Source organism: Leptosomus discolor, chromosome 5 (assembly GCF_034619465.1).
Source record: "Leptosomus discolor isolate bLepDis1 chromosome 5, bLepDis1.hap2, whole genome shotgun sequence".
Lineage (NCBI taxonomy): Eukaryota > Metazoa > Chordata > Aves > Leptosomiformes > Leptosomidae > Leptosomus > Leptosomus discolor.
In genome coordinates this window covers 8799272-8821646 of record NC_141395.1, presented here as the reverse complement: position 1 = coordinate 8821646, position 22375 = coordinate 8799272, and the positions used below count along the sequence as shown (strand labels likewise).

Genomic DNA, 22375 nt, shown 5'->3' with positions numbered 1-22375 from the left:
TAAGAAGAAATAAATTTCACAAATTAATTGTACTTATTTATATTATTGACTATCATCATAATCTTCCGAAGAAGACAAATATAATTCAAGAATAACTCACCAGAAGAGTACAAAGGGATCTTAACAGTAAAGAAGAGGCTTATTAGATTTCAGAAAACAGAAAGAAACCTTAAGTTATCTGAATGCAGTCTTTAATTATCTAACTTTTTAATGAAAAATAATTTTAAAAGCCAACATGAGCTGTCTCATGCAAATTGATTTCTTAAAACGTTTAAAGTCATTTGGACACTTCACTTTTGTCTGTGTTGTTTCTTCCTTTTATTCCCACAGCACTTTCCCCTCTGCCTGTGCAGATCAGAGTAGCTGCCTTCTGCAGAACAGCAATCTCATTTTGTTTACCTTGTGTTTCAAAGAGAATTGAACAAGCCCAGGATTCGCTTTCTCTAAACAAATACTGGCAAGACAAAGGTATCACAGCTATTCTAGGGATAAGACGTTTGTTGAGATGGAGAACGGTAAAGACTGGCAAGAAAAAAAGTCAATGTGTTTTTATCTGAAAAAAAAAGTTAATCCTTTTCACAGCCTCATTTTCTTGGCTTTTGAGATAGCTCTTCTTTTTCATTTAAGTTTTAGAGTTTTTCAGCTAAAGGAAGCAAGAAACCACAGTATTTTCTTTGTTCCTGTCAAGAAGCTTGAACAGTTTGAGAACAGAAACCAGCCAGAGCAGTGTGATTAGCGTAGCCAATTAAGGTGGATTTGCATATTCACAACACAGCTATCAAGAAATAATTCTGCAGAGATAACACGAGTGTGGCAATGCCTGTCTGCCAATCAGAGCACCCTGGCTCCCGTGCTGTATGGTAATAGGGAAATAACCATTGAGTGATTCTGCAGATTTGGTAACCGGAGCCAATCCACGTGCTGGCACTACGCAGCTGGGAAAGAAAGTGCATTTGTAGGGCAGTAGGAATGCGATACCCCTGCACACTGGAAAAGGTTAATCTACAATCCATTTACCCAAAATGCAACAGCATCTCTCAAATGAGTTTGTTCTTCCAAGATTATTTCCAGCTATAACTTGTGCTAACTGCCACTTTCAGGGACCCAACCTCATCAGGAGTTTGGGGGATGTGGCTTTTAATGAAGTGGCAGTTGGCCAAGGACTGAGTGCCTTGCAGCCCCTCCTGCCCTTCAGCTCAGTCAGTCAGTGGTCCATGGGAATGGCGATGTGCTAGATGGCGCCCTACACGAGGTACAGAAGGTGAGCTTTGCACCATGGCCTAAAGGATGGTGACAAAGCTTTGCTTTCTTCTGTCCCAAAAGGCCTTTCACCAGGGTGTTATCCAAGGACGAGGCAAGAAACCAAACAGCCCTTCAGGAAACCTTGTAGACTCTGTTGGATAACAAACCAGGGTGGATAATCACAGCAGCTCTTTTATCTCTGAAAATAAAATATCACCTTATATACTACAGCCACAACAATCTGTGCTCCATCCCAATGTTTCTCTGGCTCCCACCACTTGTCACCTCTTACCCACAACTGCATTGCCACAAGCGTTCAGGTGAGCATGACTGTGGCCAAGCGAGTGGCACGCAGAGCCAGCTGCCACCCTGTGCCCATGTAGTCTTCATTTTCAGGATGCTCTATTTTCTTACCAAGGGGCTGACAAGTGACTGGCTGCAGCGTGCAGTATCTATGAGTACTGATTTTAGAAAAAAAATGTGGTGATCTCTATCCTTAATAGTCATGACTTCTCTGGTGCTGGGGGCTGAACTCATGGTGTGCAGTTGCAACAAACTGAGTCAGGAGGGACTCCCTGGAGTGTTCCGGGTGCAACTACACAGGCCACATTCACTTTCAAACCTGCTAAAGGCAAGGCAACAACACAAAAATTAACTTGTGGTACTCACTGCTACGAGATATTGAGGAAAACTTAACGAAATCCCTAAAATTAGATCATTACACAAATCATAAGTTTATAAACTGTTATCATATCCATCAGGGTAAAGACTACAAGCTCTCAACCTCCAGGCCGCAGAGGCATTCAGCACATTTAGTTGGGGAGAAATGTCTCCCTCCAGGAAGATATTTTTTTTTATAATCGTCCGTGATAGGGATTTTATACCTATCTCTGGAATACTCACTGATGGCTTATCTACACCAGTAACCTATGTTAGATTTTTCTTTTTTTTTAAATGGTCTCAGTCTGTGAGTATCCACAATTGTCTCTTTCCTTCTTATCCCCTTTGTGGCACCAGCTCTTTATTAGAAAGTTAATAAACTTTGTGTATGTTCTAAAGATAATATTGAAAACTGCAAAATTGTGTTCTGCATTTTATAATTGGTGTGGAAAAAAGGGAGAGATCTAATCCTATTGGGCCTTCTCTCTCTTTTGCTCTCTCTCTCCCTTTTCCCTTTTGATGGTAAGCAGCAAATTTTAATTAGCTTCATTTCCACAATTCAGTCATGCATATGTAATCTTTGTTCACACTTTTATAAAGTAAAATTAAGTGAAAGAAATTGGGTAATAATAGAAAGCTTGTCTGAGCAGAACAAATGTGAATTATCAAACATAAGGAAAGATGACGGGGACTACAGGGCTTGAAGTTGTGCAAGGTTTGAGGTGATTTTTTTAAAACAGGAATGCATAAATAATGCATAGAAACAGGTGCTGATTATCCTGTTTTGGGCATCTTTTGTTCATTATATACTTGGGCTGCTGAGGTACAGTGATAACCACTGAATGTGAGGAGACTGCTTAATAACATCTTTCTAATGTTTCTCTTTTATCATGAGCTGAAAGTGTCACATGAGCTTGTCTAGTTAATAAAAATCACTTTGTGAACCCACTGTTCTTAGATTTGGTATTGGTGCAGATCACTGTACTGGGCCTCTCTCTTGATAGTCTCTGCAAAAGCTGTTCTGTCGTTTTGCATTGTAATTTAAAGGTTTCCTAATCCATATACACACTCTCTAATTAAATGTTTCCAGGGGTTACCTTGGGAGCCTTCAGCGCTATGGTTTGAAACTAAAACTAAAGAGTGCATTAAATTCATTCCCCCTGGGGTGAGACACAGGAGGGGGAAGTACATTTTCATCTCCTGCTACTCTGGATTATTTGAAAGCATGAGCATGATCGGGATTACTAACTTCATTATTTTTGTTACCTAATAGAGAAGGTGGGAATTTAAAGGGAGACAATCAATGTGTCTAAATCCAGAGTTCAGCTTATTTATGACTTCTGAGAAGACCCTTTTGAGTCTAAACAGTTATTTTGAGATGCTACCAGTTCATCAGCAGCAACTAAAATCCAGAACCTCCTGTTGATGTAAATCAGTCCGTGGCTGCACAAGCTGTGTAACAAACACTGCTGCGGCAGATGCCAAGGTCTTCACTAAAGGAAATGTATAATGAAGCATATTGGCATTAGCACATATAAAAGCAAAGTCTGAAGCCCAGTTAATGTTAAACACCTCAGCAGATACTTTCTCTTCAGTGCCTGTTCACACATTCAGCCTGACCTCACCAACTTAACAGCTTTAGGAGAAACACCTCTTTTTGTCCCTGAGAAGGAGCTCCTATTACAGGAAGTTGATTTCAGACATCGGTGGTTTGCTTTTTTTTTCCTAAACCTGCTTTGCTGCCAGTGACTAAGGGTAGCAATGATTTAGGTTAATGGTTAACAGAGCAGCTATAATCACACAGAAACTCCGACTTCCTCCTGCTGGGGCCGGGACCAACAGCTGCCTTTGCTTGCAGAGGAAGAGGCAAGCACTGAAAGGAGAGCAGTTCACACCACAAAGGGCTGGAGAACAGCAGCTTCACTCAGTAGAGAAAGAAGGAAAATCCAAAAGGAGCAAGAAGTGTTTGCCGTAAAGATAGGTAAGAGCTGAAACCCTTTCCCGCTTGGCTTATTGACTCAGTGGCTGCTGGTAACGAAACCAGGTGTGGCTGGTTGAAACGTGTTCGTTGTTCCTGACTGCTCTGACCTGTGTGTCTCAGTGAGACCAGCAAAGTGAGGAAGGATCTCTTTGCTGTGAATTTGAATGTCAGAGAGGGCAGGAAGGTTCTTCCTCCCTCCTCCTCCCCCCAGGGGCTGCTCATGGCAGGACAGACATCTCCTTCAGACTGTTCTCATCTTATTGACCACAGCCACGTCCCTGAGTTTGAGGTGTCTCCTTGGATCAAGATCACTTTGGCCTCAGTGTATGTCTGCATCTTCGTTGCGGGCATCTTGGGCAACAGCATCACCATCAAGGCCACCAGGATCCTACAGAAGAAAGGCTACCTGCAGAAGGAGGTCACAGACCACATGGTGAGCCTGGCCTGCTCTGACCTGCTGGTCATCCTGCTGGGCATGCCCATGGAGTTCTTCAGTGCCATCTGGAGCCCCTTTTCCACCCCCAATGGCAATATGGCTTGCAAGCTCTACTACTTCCTCTTCGAAGCCTGCAGTTATGCCACTGTGCTGCATGTCGCCACCCTCAGCTTTGAGAGGTACGTGGCTATCTGCCACCCGTTCAAGTTCAAGACTCTCTCTGGACCCCGAACAGTGAAGATGCTCATTGCCTTTGTCTGGGGGACATCTGTCATAGTGGCTCTGCCCCTGCTCTTTGCCATGGGCACAGAATATCCCCTGGAAACCATTGAGGGCTACCAAGGTACGACTGCCTGTGTCAGGCCTACACCCCGGCACCACCTCCCTGAACTGAAGCACAATACAACCATCTGCACCAGCCTCTCCTCCAAGTGGCCTGTGTTTCAGGCCAGCATCTTCAGCGCCTTTGCTGTGTACATCATAGTGCTGGGGTCTGTCACCTTCATGTGTCGCAGCATGATGAAAACACTGATGATCCACAAGGAAGGAACTGTGGCAGTGAAGGGTGAACTAAGACACCAGGAGCAGTACCTAAGGAAAAGCGAGAGCTCAGAGGGCAAGAGCTCTAGGAGACAGATCATTTTATTCCTGGGTAAGAGCCCTATCCTACTGTGCCTCCCCTCCCCTGCCTGCTTTCCACATGGGAAGGAAACTCAGAAGCCTCCATTTTATCTCACCAAGTTCCCCCAAATGGGGGATGTATGGCTTGAAAGTGGTGCAAAATGAGGGAGAGGGATACTTTTGGTTGCCATGATATATTTTAAGAAACCTGATTTCCCTCCATGTTCTTGACTCATTCTTTTTGTCGTTAGAATAGGTGGGAGGGAAGAAGAAGGAAAAATTAATTTACTGTCTGCTTTATGTTGTTTGACTATTCTGCATGCCTACGTGCAGCAATATGGGTAACAGGGTGTTGCTGCTTGACCTTTAGGGTAGCAATAGGCAACGGTTGCCTGGATATAAAGTAGCTCTACTTGCATGTTTTTCCATTAAACTACAGTATGTGCTTATTTAGTGAAGCTCTTGGTGGGAGGGAAGTCTGTCTTGCAAGATCTGAAGCCTGTTCCACTCTGAAGGCATGTCCCTGTTAATTCAGGGTGCTCCCTGGAGGGTACTTATGTAGCCTCAGCAGTCGTGGCTGTGTTGCATGTGAGCATTAAGAAAGATGGGCTGGAGAGTTGATTGGGTCTTGCAAATTGCTGTTGCCCTCTTTGAATTTTTTTCCTGGTTTTATTTGAAGGCCTATAACCTTGGAATTATGTTTGATTCTGATCTCTCTCGCCACATTTGTCAGACAAAAACTAATCAAGCTGTCATTTCACCAACTTGGAATCTTTCCGGGCTGTGATCCATGTAGTCTCCACATTTGTTGATGCTCTTAGAGGCACCCTTAATCATGCCCTGGCTGCGTTACTGCTGGTTCTTGTTTTGTTGGGTTGCTTAATATGATACTGGGTATAATAAATGAACCACCTAGAGTATGAATGCACAGTAGACCTAGTACTTCTGTGTTGCTTTTTGGTGCGCTGATTGATACTGCGGAGGAGGAATTGAAAGTTGTGGCTCTGTCCACTTCTACAGCTTTAAGTGGATTAGCTTTTTTATGGGCTTTTTTTTTTTTTTTTTTTTTTTTCTTTCCCCTGAGCATTCTCTGCTTCCTCATCTAGTCCTGTTTTTGCTGTGGTCTATGGCTGGGACATGAAACTGCAGGGTAAGAAACCCAGGGTGCACCCAGCTCCTTTTTCTGCTGCACTTCTGTTAGAGTTGAGAACAGGGTGAAAACCTGTCATACAGACAAGGCATATGACTTAAAGGTTTGGTGGAAGGGTGGAGCTGCACATTGTACCAACAGAGAGGCTGACAAAGGCTTCAAACGGGAGATGTGACACTCCAGGCTGCGCAGAGCTCTTCCTCGTGCTCAGAGTGTACATCTAACCAAGAAACCACCTCCTCGCCCAGTGCATCTGTTAGCCTGGGATGAGAGGCCCCGTATCTGGGTGATTAAAAGGGCTCTCGGTATCCTTACTCCACTGAAAGTACTGATTCCTGGCGTAGAGGCTTAGCAGCTAATGCTAAATACAGCACATTGCACAAAGCAGAAAAAAAGATAAGGATCTGCTCTTTAAGTTAAATGCTACTGCAGGATCCTTAAATGTCTGTGGATCTCTCTCCCCTTGTAAGTTGTCGTCCACAGCTACATTAAAGACGAGTCTAAGAGCCAAATCCTGTAGCAAGTTCTAGCTAGGTTGAGAGGTGAAGGTAAGTTGCTGTGGGTTTTTTTCCCCTTCTTGATTATTGTTCTTGCTTGGTGATGGTCTAGCATGGAATAGGGCAGACCTAGTGCTGCTTGCAGAAGCATTAAGAAGCTAAATGAAAGCGATTGGCTTGTCCTTTGTCTTAAGGGAATTTGCCACCAATATCTGACACTTACTCTGTGCTCTCAGCTTTCTGGAGCCAGCAGATACTTCCATGAATTCCCCAAAATTATTTCAGTGACAAGACTCTTAATACAAGTCTTGCTAATTTACTTGGGTTGGGAAATAAATTAATAAACTGACGAGGAAGAAACCACGGTCTGCATCCCTGAGAACAATGCAAAATAATTTAATTTGGAGATTTCATAAGAGTGATGCTTTAGGGCAGTTTTAACCCAGAAGAAATGAACATATAAATTGTTTACAAATCGCTGAATTTAAATATAGTGATTTAGAAGTCCTCTTTGGTTTTCATTTAACAGATGGGTCAAATTAAAACAAATACTTGTGCATTCCCAACATATTTCACTTTTAATGTGAAATGTAAATGACAGTATCTAGCGTGATGTCTTTGAACATCTAACAGCAATAAAAACAATTTAGTATTTTCTTCTAGTTGTTAAAAGTGATAAGTTCTATAAAATGGAGATTAAATTCATAAATCTCCTGGCGATGAGAAAAAGCTAAGTAGAAGAAGACGCAGGAAGGAACTGATGCTTTTTTAGTGTCACATTATTGTGTGGCACTTGAGAAATTCATGAAAATTAATTGTAAATGGTGAAAGTGAAAAACTGCTTGCCATAGGTAATATTGATGCTCACAGGAGAGGCTCCAGATGGGGTGACACCACTTCTGTGATGGAGGAGGAAGGCAACAAGGAGCCAAGTGAGGAGAGCACCACCATGCTTGGTAGGCTGAGCTCACGTGGGGAAGAGCTTTTGTTCAAGGAAGGTGGCTGCGAGGTTCAAATCTTTCAGCTTAAAGCCCAGACTGTCTGGTTGGGGATTTGAAGTCCTTGATGCAGAGATGTCAGTTCCTTCTGTTTCTGGCTACCTTGCTTCACTCATGGTGGAGAGGAGGGACTGGCCCAATGGCTGCAATAACCACTCTGTGCCTGAGGGGGTACTTCCAGGAGCTGTTCAGCTGGCATTTTGGTAGATTTGCCCCAGTGGAGGAATGCAAATTTGTCCTAGTATTTTGGAGAACATATCTTCTGTTTTTATAAAGTAGGCTGTGCAGTGCTATTCCTTCCCACTATTGCTGTTGGCTTCAAGAAAAACATGATAGCACATGTAAGCCTTTGCTTAATGCTCCTGCTCCTGAAATTCGGCATTTTGTGCTTTTGGATAGACTGGGGCATACTTCCTGCAATCTCTGTGTGTGATTTATTTAATCATCTGAGTCATGTTGTAAAACTCCACTGCCTCCAGCGGATCGGCCCATCCATATGAGCAGCGTAGATCAGACTGGTCGACACTGTGTGGGTTACCTATGTTTGTTCTTGTTGAAGCAGCATTGCTCATGTTGGGGCAGCAGATCATTGTTCTAGTGAAGGTCTACATGGGTCTGAGTGTGGCCTGTCACGAATAACAGGGAAAACAGCTGAACTTAATTTTTGAGTGGTTCATAGCAGCATTTGTTAACAAAAGTCTCCACCCCCAGCAGCAGAAATTGGATAGCTGCAGTGCCTATAAAAATACTTGGCTGATGGCACTTCGATGAAAGACAAGCTTTTAACAGTATTTAAAACTTCCTAATGCTCGACCCACTCCAGCAGGGATTGATTCAGTCATTGTGGTTACTCAATCTCATCTTTCTCCTGTGGTTGATAACTCTCTCTGCCATCTCTTTGCCATCACTACTGAACTGCAGCTTTTCTGCTTTTGGACTTTCTGATGTAAAATGAATTTTACCTACATGCCTGGACAGCAAATATCCTACAGCTTCTTTAATGAGCAGGGAAGGGAATTGCTTGTCATAATCCATGGCAGTGTCTCCATCTGAGAAAGGCTGGTTGTCAGGCTTTTTTTTTTAATTTTTCTTTGGTCTAACGCTTGAGAATGTCAAATACACCGAGCGTCAGCCTGAAGACAGTAGCAGTGGTGGTTTCATGTGATGTGGTATGGTACAGGTAACTTCAGGTCTGGTTTGCTTTGTAGAACAATAGCAGCTAGAGGCTTTACTGAGACTCTGGTAAGTAAGTGCTGTAGAAGGAAAGAGATTCCCTGTCTTTAAATCCAAAATGGGCGAAAGGGAAGGGCTGGAAAAGCTAAGCAGAAAGAGGTCAGTGACCTGACCAAGGCCACAAGGGCTATGGAGAGTCACAAATGCATCTTGTGAATCTTATGCTAGTGCCTTATCTGCTGGGCTGCCTTGTTTCTCTCCTGCCACTTTTTTGGTGGCAACTGTTAAAACAAATGCCAGGCTATTCTATAACAATACCAATGCCACTGTAAGCACCATGAACACAGCTGTATCTAGCCATAAGCTAAAGCTAGATAAAACTTTGAGTCAGAAATTAAAAAGACCTCTTAGAACTTAAGATGGAGCACCATTTTTTTTCCCCATGTACTAGTGCTGGCAGATTAATGTTTTGCTCAGAAAAAAGGTATTGTGTGTAGAAATAGCCTTTCCAAAGATCACTAAGGAAATGTATTTCATAAGGCACTTGGCAAATGGGTTTTCAGGAGGCAGATTATTTCAAGTAGTGAAAAATAAGTGGTTGTCATCTAGAGATGACTCAGGCACAGTATAACTTGACAATGGTAGGACTCCTGTTACAGGAAAATTAGATGCTTCTTCATAGGCTGGAAATTGGATGGGGTTTTTTCCTACTGAAAAAGGTAAAGCTTAGAGATAGAACAAAACCTGAAAGAATAACCTAATTGATTAGATACCAGAACACAGCTCAAGCCCATGTTCCTTAAACTCAGCTTCATTGACTCCTCTTGGTTCATTTCTTTAATCGTTCCACTCAGCTGCCTTTCTTCAGAGACTTTGTTGGAGAGGTGCCTGAAGATAAATACATTGAGGGTGGATATGATTTTCATCTCTGTGTTTTATGTGGTGTCTCTATCCATATATTTCCCTGAGCAGGGCTTCGAATTACATACGACAAGTAGGAGACTGAATGCACTGAAATGGGTAGCAGGGGCTGAGAAGGAAACATGAAACACTTAGACCAACAGACCAGGGTCTGGACATTCAGCTGAATGGGACACCCGCCCTCTGTCACTAGTAAGATTTTTCTCTTGATTTCTGGAAAAGAGATAAAAGCAAAGGATTGACCTACCGGTATTCAGTAAAATTTGCTTTCCTCTTCTCTGCAAAAGTATTAACCTGGTGTCAACGGCAAAACCGATCAATGCTACTGAATGCTGGTAGCACAGAAGTGAAGCTCAGCTATTCAACAGATGACAATGGAAAGGCTGCATTCAGGGATCATGGCTTCCTGGGGCAATTGTGTATAAATAACCTCCTCTGAAGAGGTGTGGGACTTCTGTTGGTTTTAAAAAAAATACATAGACACGGTAAAATAGACTCAAGGCAAACTTCCAAAATCCAGATATCTGTATGTTCAGTTTTCCCACACTGTAATTTAAAAATGAACATAAGCAGAAACCAGCATAATTTTCCTCCCTATTGTAAAGAAGGCAATTTATCTACTCCCGCTTTTAACTGGACTCCTGTAATAGAAGGTTGTGCTTTTGGCTTAAGTAGACAGTCTTCCTTTCCTCCAACGCCAAGGGATGGCAAAATGGTACAGAGAGAAAAAGAATGGAAGAATAGGGACTAATTGAGGCCAGCACCCCCAGGGTATTTAAGACTTTTGTAGTTTTAATGGAAAAATCAATGTGTGATTACACTTTGCATCAGAGTACTTAAAAATTGCTTCAACATTAAAAGTCTGCAGCTTTAAAAACAACATAACCCTGCAAATACTGTAGTCAGAGAATCAAATTCACCACTAGCGTACTCCACATGATTCTCCACGTGATGTCCTGCCAGATATGGTGGACATGTGACTACTGTCTTTGCTTCTGTGCATGAGAAGCTCATGAGAGCTTTACTAGTGCTTAGTGAAAACTGCGGCCGTGCTTCTGTCTTTCACCCGATGCCTACAAGGAAACTGGTTTTTCACCTGGTCTGATAGTGAGCTGTAGGTGTTGGCGCACTGCTTCAGCCTAGCTCATCCTGTGGCACCCACAGCACAAGCATCTTTCCGCTTTATACAACGCCATCTGTGCTGTCCAGAGACTAAGTGGACAGCTGAGATGTCTTAAGTACTTCTGCCCTGTACTCGCCTCTGCCCAAAGTCTTTAAGACCCATTAAAGACTGTTACCAGTGTGGGCCTTAAACTTGGTATTACTAATATCTGTCTCTCTTTCTTACAAGCTGCAGATAATAAACTTATTTGCCATCGGTTCTTCTGGTACCCCTAGGTACATGCTAAGAGAAGGAAGGAGGGAAGTGCAGGCAACATCCCTTGCTGTGGCAGCATGAGCCAAGGAACAGGCAGGGAGCTGCTGCCTTTAGGGAGCTGAGGTCTGCCTGTGTCATCTCAGCTTCTGAAAAACATGCTCTGTATCGTGGTAAACCCACCCTAGGACACCTTTTCTTACAAATAGAAGCCTTGGAAGCCATCGCTTTCTTCAAAGAGTGCATAAGTAAGCAGGAGGATTTACTTCCGTCGAAGTGGAGAAATACAGATGTTGCTCCAGGCATGAAATGAATTCTTGGAGATAGCCCTCACATAGAGAACATCAGCCCCACATTAAGTAATCCTGTCCCATCAATTTTGGTCTACTGCCCTCATTATTTGGTTAAAAGACTATTGTCTTAAGCATTAATTTTCAAATTTCTCTCTGTTTTCTTGCTATCATCTCTTCTGAGCCAGACACCATCTCAAATGTAGATTGCTCTTGCAACTGCAGTTTCAGTAGATAGGACTCATTTGTGGCAAGTTCACAGATGATTTATTGAAGTCTTCACCTGTGAAAACTAAATGCATTATTTATTCCTCTATTGTTTCGTATTCCAATTATACCACATTTCACAAAATTAAATCTTTTGTTTTCCTTGGTGATGTTAAGACCATTATCTTTAAACAATGATTGCTACCCTGCGAATTTTAATGGAAGAGAGCTTTAATATCTGAGCATTTATTAGTAATGTGAAGCTTTCATTTTTATCCTACATAACTTCTTGCTTTCCTAAAGGCAAAATTTGTGTTAGAAACTGAGAACCAACCAACTGCCAACAAACAGGTTAAAGATTTTTTTCTTCCATTTCATTGTTGTGAGTTCCTAAACCTACAATTTGACTGGATAGGTAGTCAGTTGAAAAACGAGTAAGAAGGAATTTTAAAATTATGTTTTCTGCTGAAGATAAACAGTTCAGTTTTCAACTTGCATTTGGCACAATGTGCTGTAGCAATTTTTTAGCCTTTTTTGAGGGTATCATAAGCATGTTTATGCTGCTAGATGCCTGCACTATACTTACGTGAGAAATCAGTTATCTTTCTAATCTCCATTGTAGATGCATGAGTAATATCAAGGACAAAATATTATGGATTAAATGAGTCTGCCAAGAACCTCTTAATTGTATAAATAGTGACTTAGAAGGAAAGGCGAAACTGAGAAAGAGGTCTGGTATTGTTATGAGCTACCTTTTCCTTGTTTCCCCTTAAGCTGTTTTTAGGCCTCTGGTTGTTGCGTTTAATTCTCTCTTAAGAGCACTTGCTATATTTGTTCTTATGACTTTTTAAAAGAATGTATTTAGGTTGAAAGTGCAGCTTACGGGGTTAGAGTTGGGGATCTTTCTGACAGCAAGTGTATGCTTGTTATGGAAACATGCAGAGAGAGTTCTGGGACCACTCAAAAAGCCCCTGACATCCACCCGCAAACAGGTGCACGTATGTAATAATTACCAGGAAACGGAACTTCACTCATGAATATAAATAAACCCAGACACAGAGGTGCATTAGAGAAGATAACATTGCTTAGCTATCCATCCTTATCCTCATTCAGTGCAAATGGCTTTCTTTTTTCATGTTTTATTAGGCAGCATCTGCACACATATTCAAGAAGCTGTTCAGCTCCAATCTCTAGCTGAACCCTGCAAAAGAGCTCAGATACAGCCCCTTTCAGAGGGTAGTCAAAATACTTTTTCCCTGTTCATATAGCATTTCTGCAAATCCACCTTGCTTTGCTGCTCCATATAATATTGCCAGCTTGTTTTTTGTGAATGTAATGGTTGTCTTACACAGCTAAAAGAGGGGCTGCCTTGCACTCAGTCTTTTGTTTTAGTGGTATATCTAGTGTGGTGCTGCTGAAGTTGATTTAGATTTGAAGAAACATTAGAAGACTGTCCTGATTGCTCCTTCCTAGAAAAATCCCTGGAGTTCAGTATATATGTACCCCTTCTATTAAACTGCAATAACTACAATTATTCTAGCACTTTTTCCATAAAGCGCAAAATTTAAATTGTTGAACTTATTGTCGTGGAGGACAAATGTAAAAGTGGGCTCCAAAAGAGATTAAATGTAACCTTGAAGGATAGTGCTGCCAAGAACAAGATATAATCTCCACTTTAGAAAGTCCTGATATTGCTGAATGCCAAAAACTCAGTGTGAATAGTACGGGAAAATCCCTCTATGCTTGTTCCTTCTCCTGCAGATGTCTATGTGGGATCGTCACAGAGAAATGAAGGGGCAGATGGATCCTAGGCCTGTCCCAGTATGTCTGCTCTTAATCTGAAACTCTCTGTATATGCCAAAATAGGCAAGTAATCAGAGTCTGCCTTCAGCCAGGTACAGGACCATGAGCTTTTTAAGATGATAGAACAAAATTTTGATTGGACAAGAAAAAATTGTTTCAAATACTTTCCTCAAATTTTGTTTGTTTTGTTTTGTTTTGTTTTTTTTCCACACCCCTCTGCCCCACCAAACACAAACTTTTCAGGAAAAAAATGTTTTCATTACTGAGTGTATTTTTTATCTGTGTGTGTGTGTGTGCGCGCGCGCGCCAAAATGTGTCTCATTTGATAGCTCCAGTATTTGTTGATTTTTTTTTTTTTTAATTCATGCATCTCACATTCTGTCTCTCCAATAAAGAGAACTTTTGAGGTCTCTGATTTTGAAAATAAAACTGAACTTAAATTTGTCCCTTAAAGGCATTAAGAATGAAGGTCCTCACCAACTGAGTCTCTTAGTAATGCTTAAGGATATCTATAAAAGAGACGTTCTTGAAATGCTATGACTGAGCCAACAAGCAGAATTAAACTTTCAAGGTAACTAAAGACTGCAGTACCTCAGCAATAAGGTACACAGAGATTCAAACAGTCTTTATTGTGGACACGACTTTAACATGTCACGTTTTTAACCACTAGATAAGAACTAACATGCTATGGCAAAGGACAAACAGAAGTCAAAAGCAAGCATGCTAGTGAAGTTTGCCTTTGCCCTTCAGACAATGAAATTGCTAAAAGCCTTCTGACTTTCTGTCACAAGCTTATTCAACAGATCTTTCTGATCGGTTGCAAGAAGTGCAGGTCTAAAATGGATGGAAACGGTTGTATCACAGGTGTTCAAAAGATGGTATTTAAGTGATCTTTTTGTCTTGAAAGCCAAAATACCTAAATTCTAGCGGTCGTAATGATGACATCAACTCCTGCCAAAATGTGTAAAAGCATCTATGGTATTTGCAGATGTACACATACCTTTGAAAATCTTGGACAATGATTCTAGGGGGGTAACTCAGCTACTGAAGTATAATGGGTTAAAATACATATTTTTTTAAACTTGAACTTTTGAAAAAATGCAATTTCTAACTGCTCATGCTAAGGCTGGAAAAAAGGGCTACTAAGATGACTGGAGGATCGGGAAACGAACCTTTAACAGAAGCTAAAACGAGGTTGTATTGTTTAATGTAGCAAATGAAGAATATGGCTGGCTTTGGGTTGTCTGTAAGTATATTGGGGCAGTGAGTACGAAGGAAAGAGGAAGGCCTGGTTTGTACCCATGTTTGAAATACCTTGCAAAACTAATTGAGTAACAGCCATATGCAGAGTGACTCCAGGTACAACCAGTCTGATCTCATTGTGCAATGTGTTCGGCTTAGCAGTCCTGCCGCCCATCTTCAGAAACTGCCCAGGGAGCCCAGCCTGTTTAAGCTAGGCCGTATGTCAAGGAGTTTGCAATTGCCTTTGTTCCAGTTGTAGGGCCAAGGACTTACCCTCCAGCACGCACAAATCTTCCTCTTCAGCTTAGAGACTTGAGTCTGCAAGTTGTAGTACCCTTGATTATCAACTCTGAATTTACAGAGCTTTAAATCCATGCTGAGTATGGATTCGCTGGTTTGGTCTATAAAAACAAAAAACAGCAACAGAAAAGCAAAATGAGAGTTCTTCTGAAACTGCAATCTGCTGGGTTGGTGGGTATCAAGGACCTTCACCCCTCAGTTGGAGCAGTATCTGAGCAAAGCCAGAGCAGATCGGATCTCTTTGAGCCTGTGGAGGTTTGTCAGTGTATATCTCTTCTCTCTCAGTGCTTCCCTTGTGCCCTTTCTTAAAAGATTTTCCCCACCTAGTATACTTGGAGGCAGCCTTGGGAGTTCATTGTTAATGCCTGGAGACTGCAACTTTCCATTGTCTTGATTCTCTTCCCTTTTCCTGTTTCTGCTCATATACACATCCACTGAATTCTGAAAAGCTTTTTGATAGCGACTTGAGATTCATATGTTCCCTTTCTATTTGTCTTCTGGTCCCAGCCAACATTTTAATGCATTCTTTTCTATTATAAAGAGCATATTGACAATTTAGGAAACATTGTCCTCCAGCGCAAATGCTCTCATACTACAAAATATTGCCGTGTTCTCTGCATTGATCTAAATGATGGCATTGGCACAAGAACTAATAGGTCTATAGGGGCCATGAATGAGCACAGACAGAAGTGAGAAAATTTCTAATGATGAGAAGGACATGTTCAGGGACAGCCTTCCAAGTGGAGATCTGGACAAAACTAGTTTCTGGGGTAGCGAATGTGATCACTTCTGCAAGTCCATGATGTGGTTGCCTGTGCTTGGAGTGGAGGTGTGTCTCTGGTCATAAAGCCCAGGCCTCCACTGGGTTGCAGGGAAAAGGTTATGTTTACTGCTCCTTAGTCTGGCACTGTGTGACTCCGTATCCTCCTTTGGGAGGGTGCTGAACTTGCAAAGAAGGTCCAGTAAGCTTATGCAAGCTGAACGTTTTCTTGGCAAATACCTGTTGCCAAAAGGAGACTTTCAGAAAGCTGGTGGGGGACCACACAGCTTTGTGCACACATGGGTCCCTGCCTGTAAGGTAAGGATCCATTTCCCGCGTGTTTTGGTCTCTGAATCAAGGATTCAGGTATCACCTGTGCTGCTGCTCCTCTTGCTGCCACAGATCCACTCTGCTAGCCTGCCTTGAGACCCTCCTTCACAACCTAGTAGCCGTCAGCCTCCCTGTGCCCGATGACTAGTGTTCAAAAGCCTGCCTCTGAGTCCCTATCTCCAAGAGCGAATTGCTTTCACCTTATCAAATGGAGGTGAAATTTAAAATGACTTAATGTTTATTTGCTGACAGGCAGGAATGTCCTCTAAATTGAATGTCACAGCTCAAACACAATGCTGTAGGACCAAATCATAACCTCTTGTTGGCCTTCAATGTTTGTGTGTTAAGTTTGGGGAGTAGGGATATTATTTTGGCCTCCTTGGATGTATGGATAGCATTCTCATTTTGAAGTTTTATACAATGAAGTTATATTTGATATTTGCATAATTCAAATAGATGAAATCCTCAAACAGGCACAGAAGACTTGATTTCATTAACTTGGGATGCAGCCATTCCCATCTCTCATGCAAATGGCAAATACCTTTCCTGTAAGTATACTTTAAAGATTCATTTCTTTCTCTAATCAAGTGGTGAAATCCTACCCACGGGAACAAGAATTGATTTCTTTTTCCCTTCAGACTGAACAGCATAGACCTTATTTGGGTTAACGTCTGTCATGAAATGCAAGGTTAACCCTTCTGTGTGCTGCGAATCAGCTAAATGTGTTCCTGTTTGCTTCTCCAACACACTGAAAATGTACGCCGTGTAGTCATCCTGCAAATGTAGCCGTCAGCTCAGGGAAGCTCTGCCTGTTGTCAACAAGGATCTATTTCCACTAAAACCCTGACCTTGAAAGCTTGTTTTTAAATTTCCTCCTGGGCCTTGAACACTGTCATTGATTACGGTTGTTTTGGTTTTAGTCTTTAACAATCAAGGTAAAGAATTGCTCCCAATTTTGTTAAGATGTCAGGAGGAAGGCAGCTTCCCCACCCCACATGGACAGTGTCAAGGACACAGGGACAATGGGCTTTCACAAGCCTTCCGTGAAGCACTGACGTTTCTGGTTGGAAATGGAGACTGGACAGAAATGCTCCTCTCTCGGAGCTGGCACCTGTGCCTTGATCTCTATGGGGCACCTCCTGGGGGATGAGAGCTCCCCTGCATTAATGCAATGTAATAGACACCAGTGGAGAATTAAAGGTACTTGATGTTGGTCCAAGTAGGGATAGTCCCTCACACTATGTAGTCTGAGCCCATGGCTCGGAGTCCTGTCCGTAGCAGTGCTTAGGTGAATCTCCTCCTCTCCTTACTACTGAATTGTCGGCACATCTTTTATGCTATTTTCTGGTTCACCTGTTTGGTAATAAAGCTCTGCATTTTTGTTTTCTGTCTTTCAGATATATCACTTTTCACTTCAATTGTCTTATACTAGTTGAAACCGATAACCTGAACCCTTGGCCACTGTGCTTCTCTGAAACATTTCCCAGTGCTTTCATCGAAAGCAGGATGCTCTGCTACATTCTGATGAAGAGCTGCTTTAAAAACAAAACAAAACAAAGGGAGGGGGGAAATGTATTTTTCTTGGTAATTGGGGGTACTTAGTTTCCTGGTTCTCTTTGTCTTAGAACACGAAGTATTCATTGGGGGGGGGATGTTTCTCTGTGCTGAATGTGAATTTATGGCATACTCTCTTGCCTCTCCTGCCCACTAGCCTCCCCTGTAGAAGAATGCAGTAGGAGGTCAGCTGCACTGAACAGCATAAGAAAAGCCAGGTTTTCTTCTTGTATTAAAGGAAGTTTTTACTCTGTCATTGGCACTAATTACTAAACCCTCCCTTAAGTGTACATGCATTGTGGTATTTGACCTCTCAAATTCTTGGCGTGGGGATGCACACTAGGGTAGCAAGCACTGAGCTTGCTCTGCTGTTTCAGTTCCTACATCAGATGTCATCTGCCTTTCATGAAGGAGTTTAAAAGTTCAGCACTGTGATTCCTCAGAACTTTTGATCAGTTTGGCTTTACTCCTCCATTTAGTTAAAGTTTGCACTGCCTCTCCAAACTTCTGGGTTGCCTGCACTGCTGGGGCATGCCTGATATCAGCTGATACCTGATATCAGCTCAAAGGACAGAGATACTCTGTCTCTGCATTTCTGGGGGCTCACGTGACATTAAAAAATGTGGCTTTTTCACACCATGGAATGCTGGAACAGTCTGTGTCTATATACACACACACATATATATATATACACACATACATATATAGGAGTATTGACTAATTAGGAGTAGCCATTCTCGCCAAACCATTTGTCGTATCTCAAGGCATGTTCATCATGTTGAGCAGGTTCCTCATACTTTGGAGTTACAGCAACCCAGAGCCTTCTTGGTTGGCAACATTTTGCATTTTAAAAGAAAAGCAGTCAAAAATAATAGGGCCTGAAGCAATTGCTTCCTCTTTGTGTATCTGGAACTTTTGGAGGTTTCATTTCAGTATTGGGGTGGTCTTTTGGTTTGGTAGTTTGTTCGTTTTAGTCTTTAGGCAGGCTCAGCTCAGGAGGCCCCAGCTCCCATCCTGAGCAGCCACATTTTGGAAAAAGCCTTATTCAGCAAAAGCCCAAAGAGCCTAGAGAGTGAGGCAAATGCCATGCTTGTCAGGGTGCACTGGGGATCAATGCACTGAATTCAGTAGGAGCTAGAAGCATTTCAGACTTTTGGTGACAAAAATCTTGTTGACTGAACTCTACTTTCAAGTCATTTCAGGTCAGGAATAATTGCCGTCTTTACATCACCGTTTTCAAATTCTTTATCCCTTGAAGCAACACTGAGAAAGTCAGTGTCTCTAAGGTTCAAATCTTCTTTATTTAATTTTCCTACTATTTTAATATGTCGATGGTTCTGATCATTTTTGCTGAATATGGTTTTGAGGATAAAATTCTGAGGCATGAAACAATCCGTTTAAAGTGAAACATCATGCTTTTGATCCAAGGACTGATGTTCTATAGGAGGAATAGAAACAAGAATCTCATGATAACCCCTCTGCTTTCCTAAAATAGAAAACCTGCCTAGTTAATGAATATAAATGAATGTACATTCACTTCCTTTTTTTTGAGGTTACTAAAGCTGATTAACATTAGGTACCACAATTTATTTAAAGCAGTTCAGTAATTATTCTGCTTCCTATCCCATGAACATGCAACTTATTTATTACTGAGGGTTTGTTTTTTTTTTTAAAGTGTACCCTTGAAATCACATTGGGGACATATCTCTGTCATCATCAGAGTTTTGAAATAAGTATTTTACAATAAGTAATTCTGGTGTACAAGCAAAGAAGAAAAAATGGGCAATAGTATAGAAATTCAATAAACTGTGATGCATCGTCTTACAGGAAAGGACCTGAAATCCTTAGAAGCGAAATAATGTATCGACAATTTGGGGTTACACAAGTAGAATTCAATATTCAGCATAATTAAATTAGAATTGATAGATTCAGCCAAACAAAACAGTTTTTCATATCACATTTAAAACAGGTCAAGCTACTTTGCTTTATTGTGACACTGGGTGGATCAAGGTGATTTGGCTGGGAGTTATTTTCCAGCAGATCATCATAAAGTGACTTGTATGTGTTGGCCTTTCCTGTTATGTTAGTCTAATGAGAATTTATTCTCTGCTTGCTAGTAAAGGCTGCTATAGCTTCTGCTGCATTGTTAGTTATGCCAGGCAGGTTAAGTTACTCTATCTAGGTCCACCTTTGCTAAAATTGTGTCTTCCCTTCTCTCCAACCATCCATCCTCAGGACTGAGAAAGACAGACAGGGGCGTGAGCAGATACTGGCTGCAGTCGCAGGAGGCCAGGAGCTGTGCAATTGTGGAGATATTGCAGGCTTGTTCCTTAGCGTCCCTTTTGTTAACCTCAATAAGCTGACTGTCAAACAGAAATCCCTTTAACGTCGTTAAAAGTTGCTCTCTAAGCTCGCATAGTTGAAGATACTAGCAGAGCCTTCTTTGGGCTGGGAGCACTTTTAATTCCTCATGCTTGGTAGTCATCTGTAAAGGCCTGTAAAATTGTGCATGAAGGAAAAGAAGAAACACTGAGATTCTTAAACACAATATTATTATTTTAAATGTAGTAACACCATTTTATATTAGCTATCACTTCAGTATGAAAGTTCTGTTTCAGAATTAATGACTAAATCATAGGCATCTCTAGCCAAAATAAATGAAACTGTTGACGTGAGCACCGTAACAGAGCAGAGTTTCAGTATTAGGTCTGCCTTCCCACAGAAACACACGCATAGCTCTCACTAGCATTTGCAAGTTCTGTGTATGTACCCGTAGAGGAAAATACACCACTTAAAAGCTGGGGGAGAATCTGCTCTGGAATTTTCCCCACCAAAGTACTTGAACCTCATCTAAGGAGGATTAGGGACAGAAAAAATTTCTGCAGCTGGTGAACTTTATGGCAAAGTTGCATTTCATCCTCAGACCAGTTGTAAAAAGACAAGTACATTCTGCAGATGTGCAGGCAATTCATGAATAAAATGTAATTCTGCAAGCAACCTATTGTGGCTGTAGTAACAAGTTAATACAATTCAAAGCAGCTGTATGCTGCTTATTTAGAATCACCAACTTCTGAAAACATTGATATCCTATGGTAGCCTATGCTGACTTAGCAGAAGAAGTTCTGATTTAGACAAATGTAGGCACTTCAGTGACGTATCTTGTAATTTATCTATTACATGGGAGTATTTTGGAGCCCAGTCTGAGACCAGGGGCCCAGTGTATATGCACCGTACAGACAAGAAGAATGAATCTCTATGTCAAAGTGTTCATAATCCACATAGAACCACAAAGAATGGTAAAAAGCAAATTCAATTTATACAGTTGATCTTCTCTAGCTTTTATTAACACAGCTGTTGCATATTAAGTGTATGTATTAAATATTTTGAAACTAGATAAGAAATGTTTATTTACTGAAGAAAAGTGGCTCAGCTACTTCTGAGAACTGCAGGCTACGTGACAACAGTGTAGCATGGTTTGGGTAATTCAGTTTTGCATACGCTGAAAATGCACGTGCAAGAATCTTCATTGTAAAAACAATTATTTTTCTTTGAAGAGTTCATCATTACCAGGAGCTCCAACATCTGTTACATTTTTTAAGATACTCATCATGGGTTAGTAAATGAAAATGAACTGCAGTCAGCTGTCGAGGAGAGATGGATTTAAGTAGCAAGAAGTGCTGCTAGTAGACTTTCATTGTCAGCCACCTCTGATGCTGGTGTTGGAAGATGAAGAGGATTATTTGCACCAGCTTGTAGCTGCTCGGAGGAAAAATAACTTCTGTGTATTTGCAGATTAGGCTAGACATAGGCTTTGCTTCTCTGAAGAAAACTCCTTAGTATAACTTGCATTGAGGCTCTGAAACGCAGCCTGTTTGTATTTCTCCCCTGGCAGTGTTAGAAAACCTCATCTCTGCCTGATCTGCATTTGAACAGTCTTCATTTTTATCTTTTAGATAAGGGGCTTCTCTGCTTTAAACACTTCCTCTCTTTCTCTCTCATTTGAGCATGGAGATGTTGGGAGGTTTTGGGTTTTTTTTCCATCTTGAGCCTGTGCAATAGTCCAGCTATTTGATTTACAGTGTGTCTGGTTTGTCATTGATGGGCAGTCATATTTCCAAATGGACTGACTACAGCTCTCCTGGGTGAGTCTGTTTTCTCTGATTGTGTCTTTGAGTAACACAGGGACTGCCTGTAGGCTTGTTTGTTCATAGCCCTGCACATTCAGATGCATTGGTGCATTAAATGTTTGTGCTTTATGCATTTTGGGATGGCAGGTTTCCCGTGACACGTAGGGTGTAGCCTTATAATTTCTAATATGCAGTTTCGTGTGCAAAAGAATTATATGGAGTGTAGAAAAATTAAGAGAGCAATGAAACTGTACTGTTTAATTCAGGCACACATCACTTCACAGGAATAGCCATTTGTGTGAGTGATGTGGGTGTCACTTTAATTCTTGCTGCACAACCAGATATTTTGGACTTTTTAAAAGACTAGCATCTGATGGTAATAGTGCAGGTTTTCTGAGCCCGTGATACTAAGATGTGAAGAAACGGAGCTGAAACCTCTCCTTCCTTTCCTCCTCTTCTACATCTCCCACCAATATGCCAATTCTAGGTCAATCAGCAATGAACGAACATGTGGGATCTCTAAAGGGGATAAATGCGTACATTTTACTACTGGCACTTGATTTGAGACAAAACGTGAGTAATTAACCAGTTTTTGGAGACTGATCTTCCTTTTTGCCCTACCTGCAATCCCTTTCTCCTCAGCTGGCTGAACAGCAGTCTGTGAGAATGTACCTTCAGATAACACAAGAAATTGCTTTGAAGCCTTCT

At 41.5% G+C, this 22375-nt stretch overlaps 1 protein-coding gene across 1 annotated transcript in view; it reads left to right on the top strand.

Moving 5' to 3' along the window:
• Positions 1 to 4103: 4103 nt before the first annotated feature.
• Positions 4104 to 22375, top strand: part of GPR39 (G protein-coupled receptor 39) — an 81360-nt gene continuing 63088 nt past the window's right edge. Inside the window, exon 1 of the mRNA XM_086465930.1 lies at positions 4104 to 4971. Within this exon, the coding sequence (XP_086322056.1) occupies positions 4104 to 4971 (868 nt within the window). The remainder of the gene's footprint in view (positions 4972 to 22375) is intronic.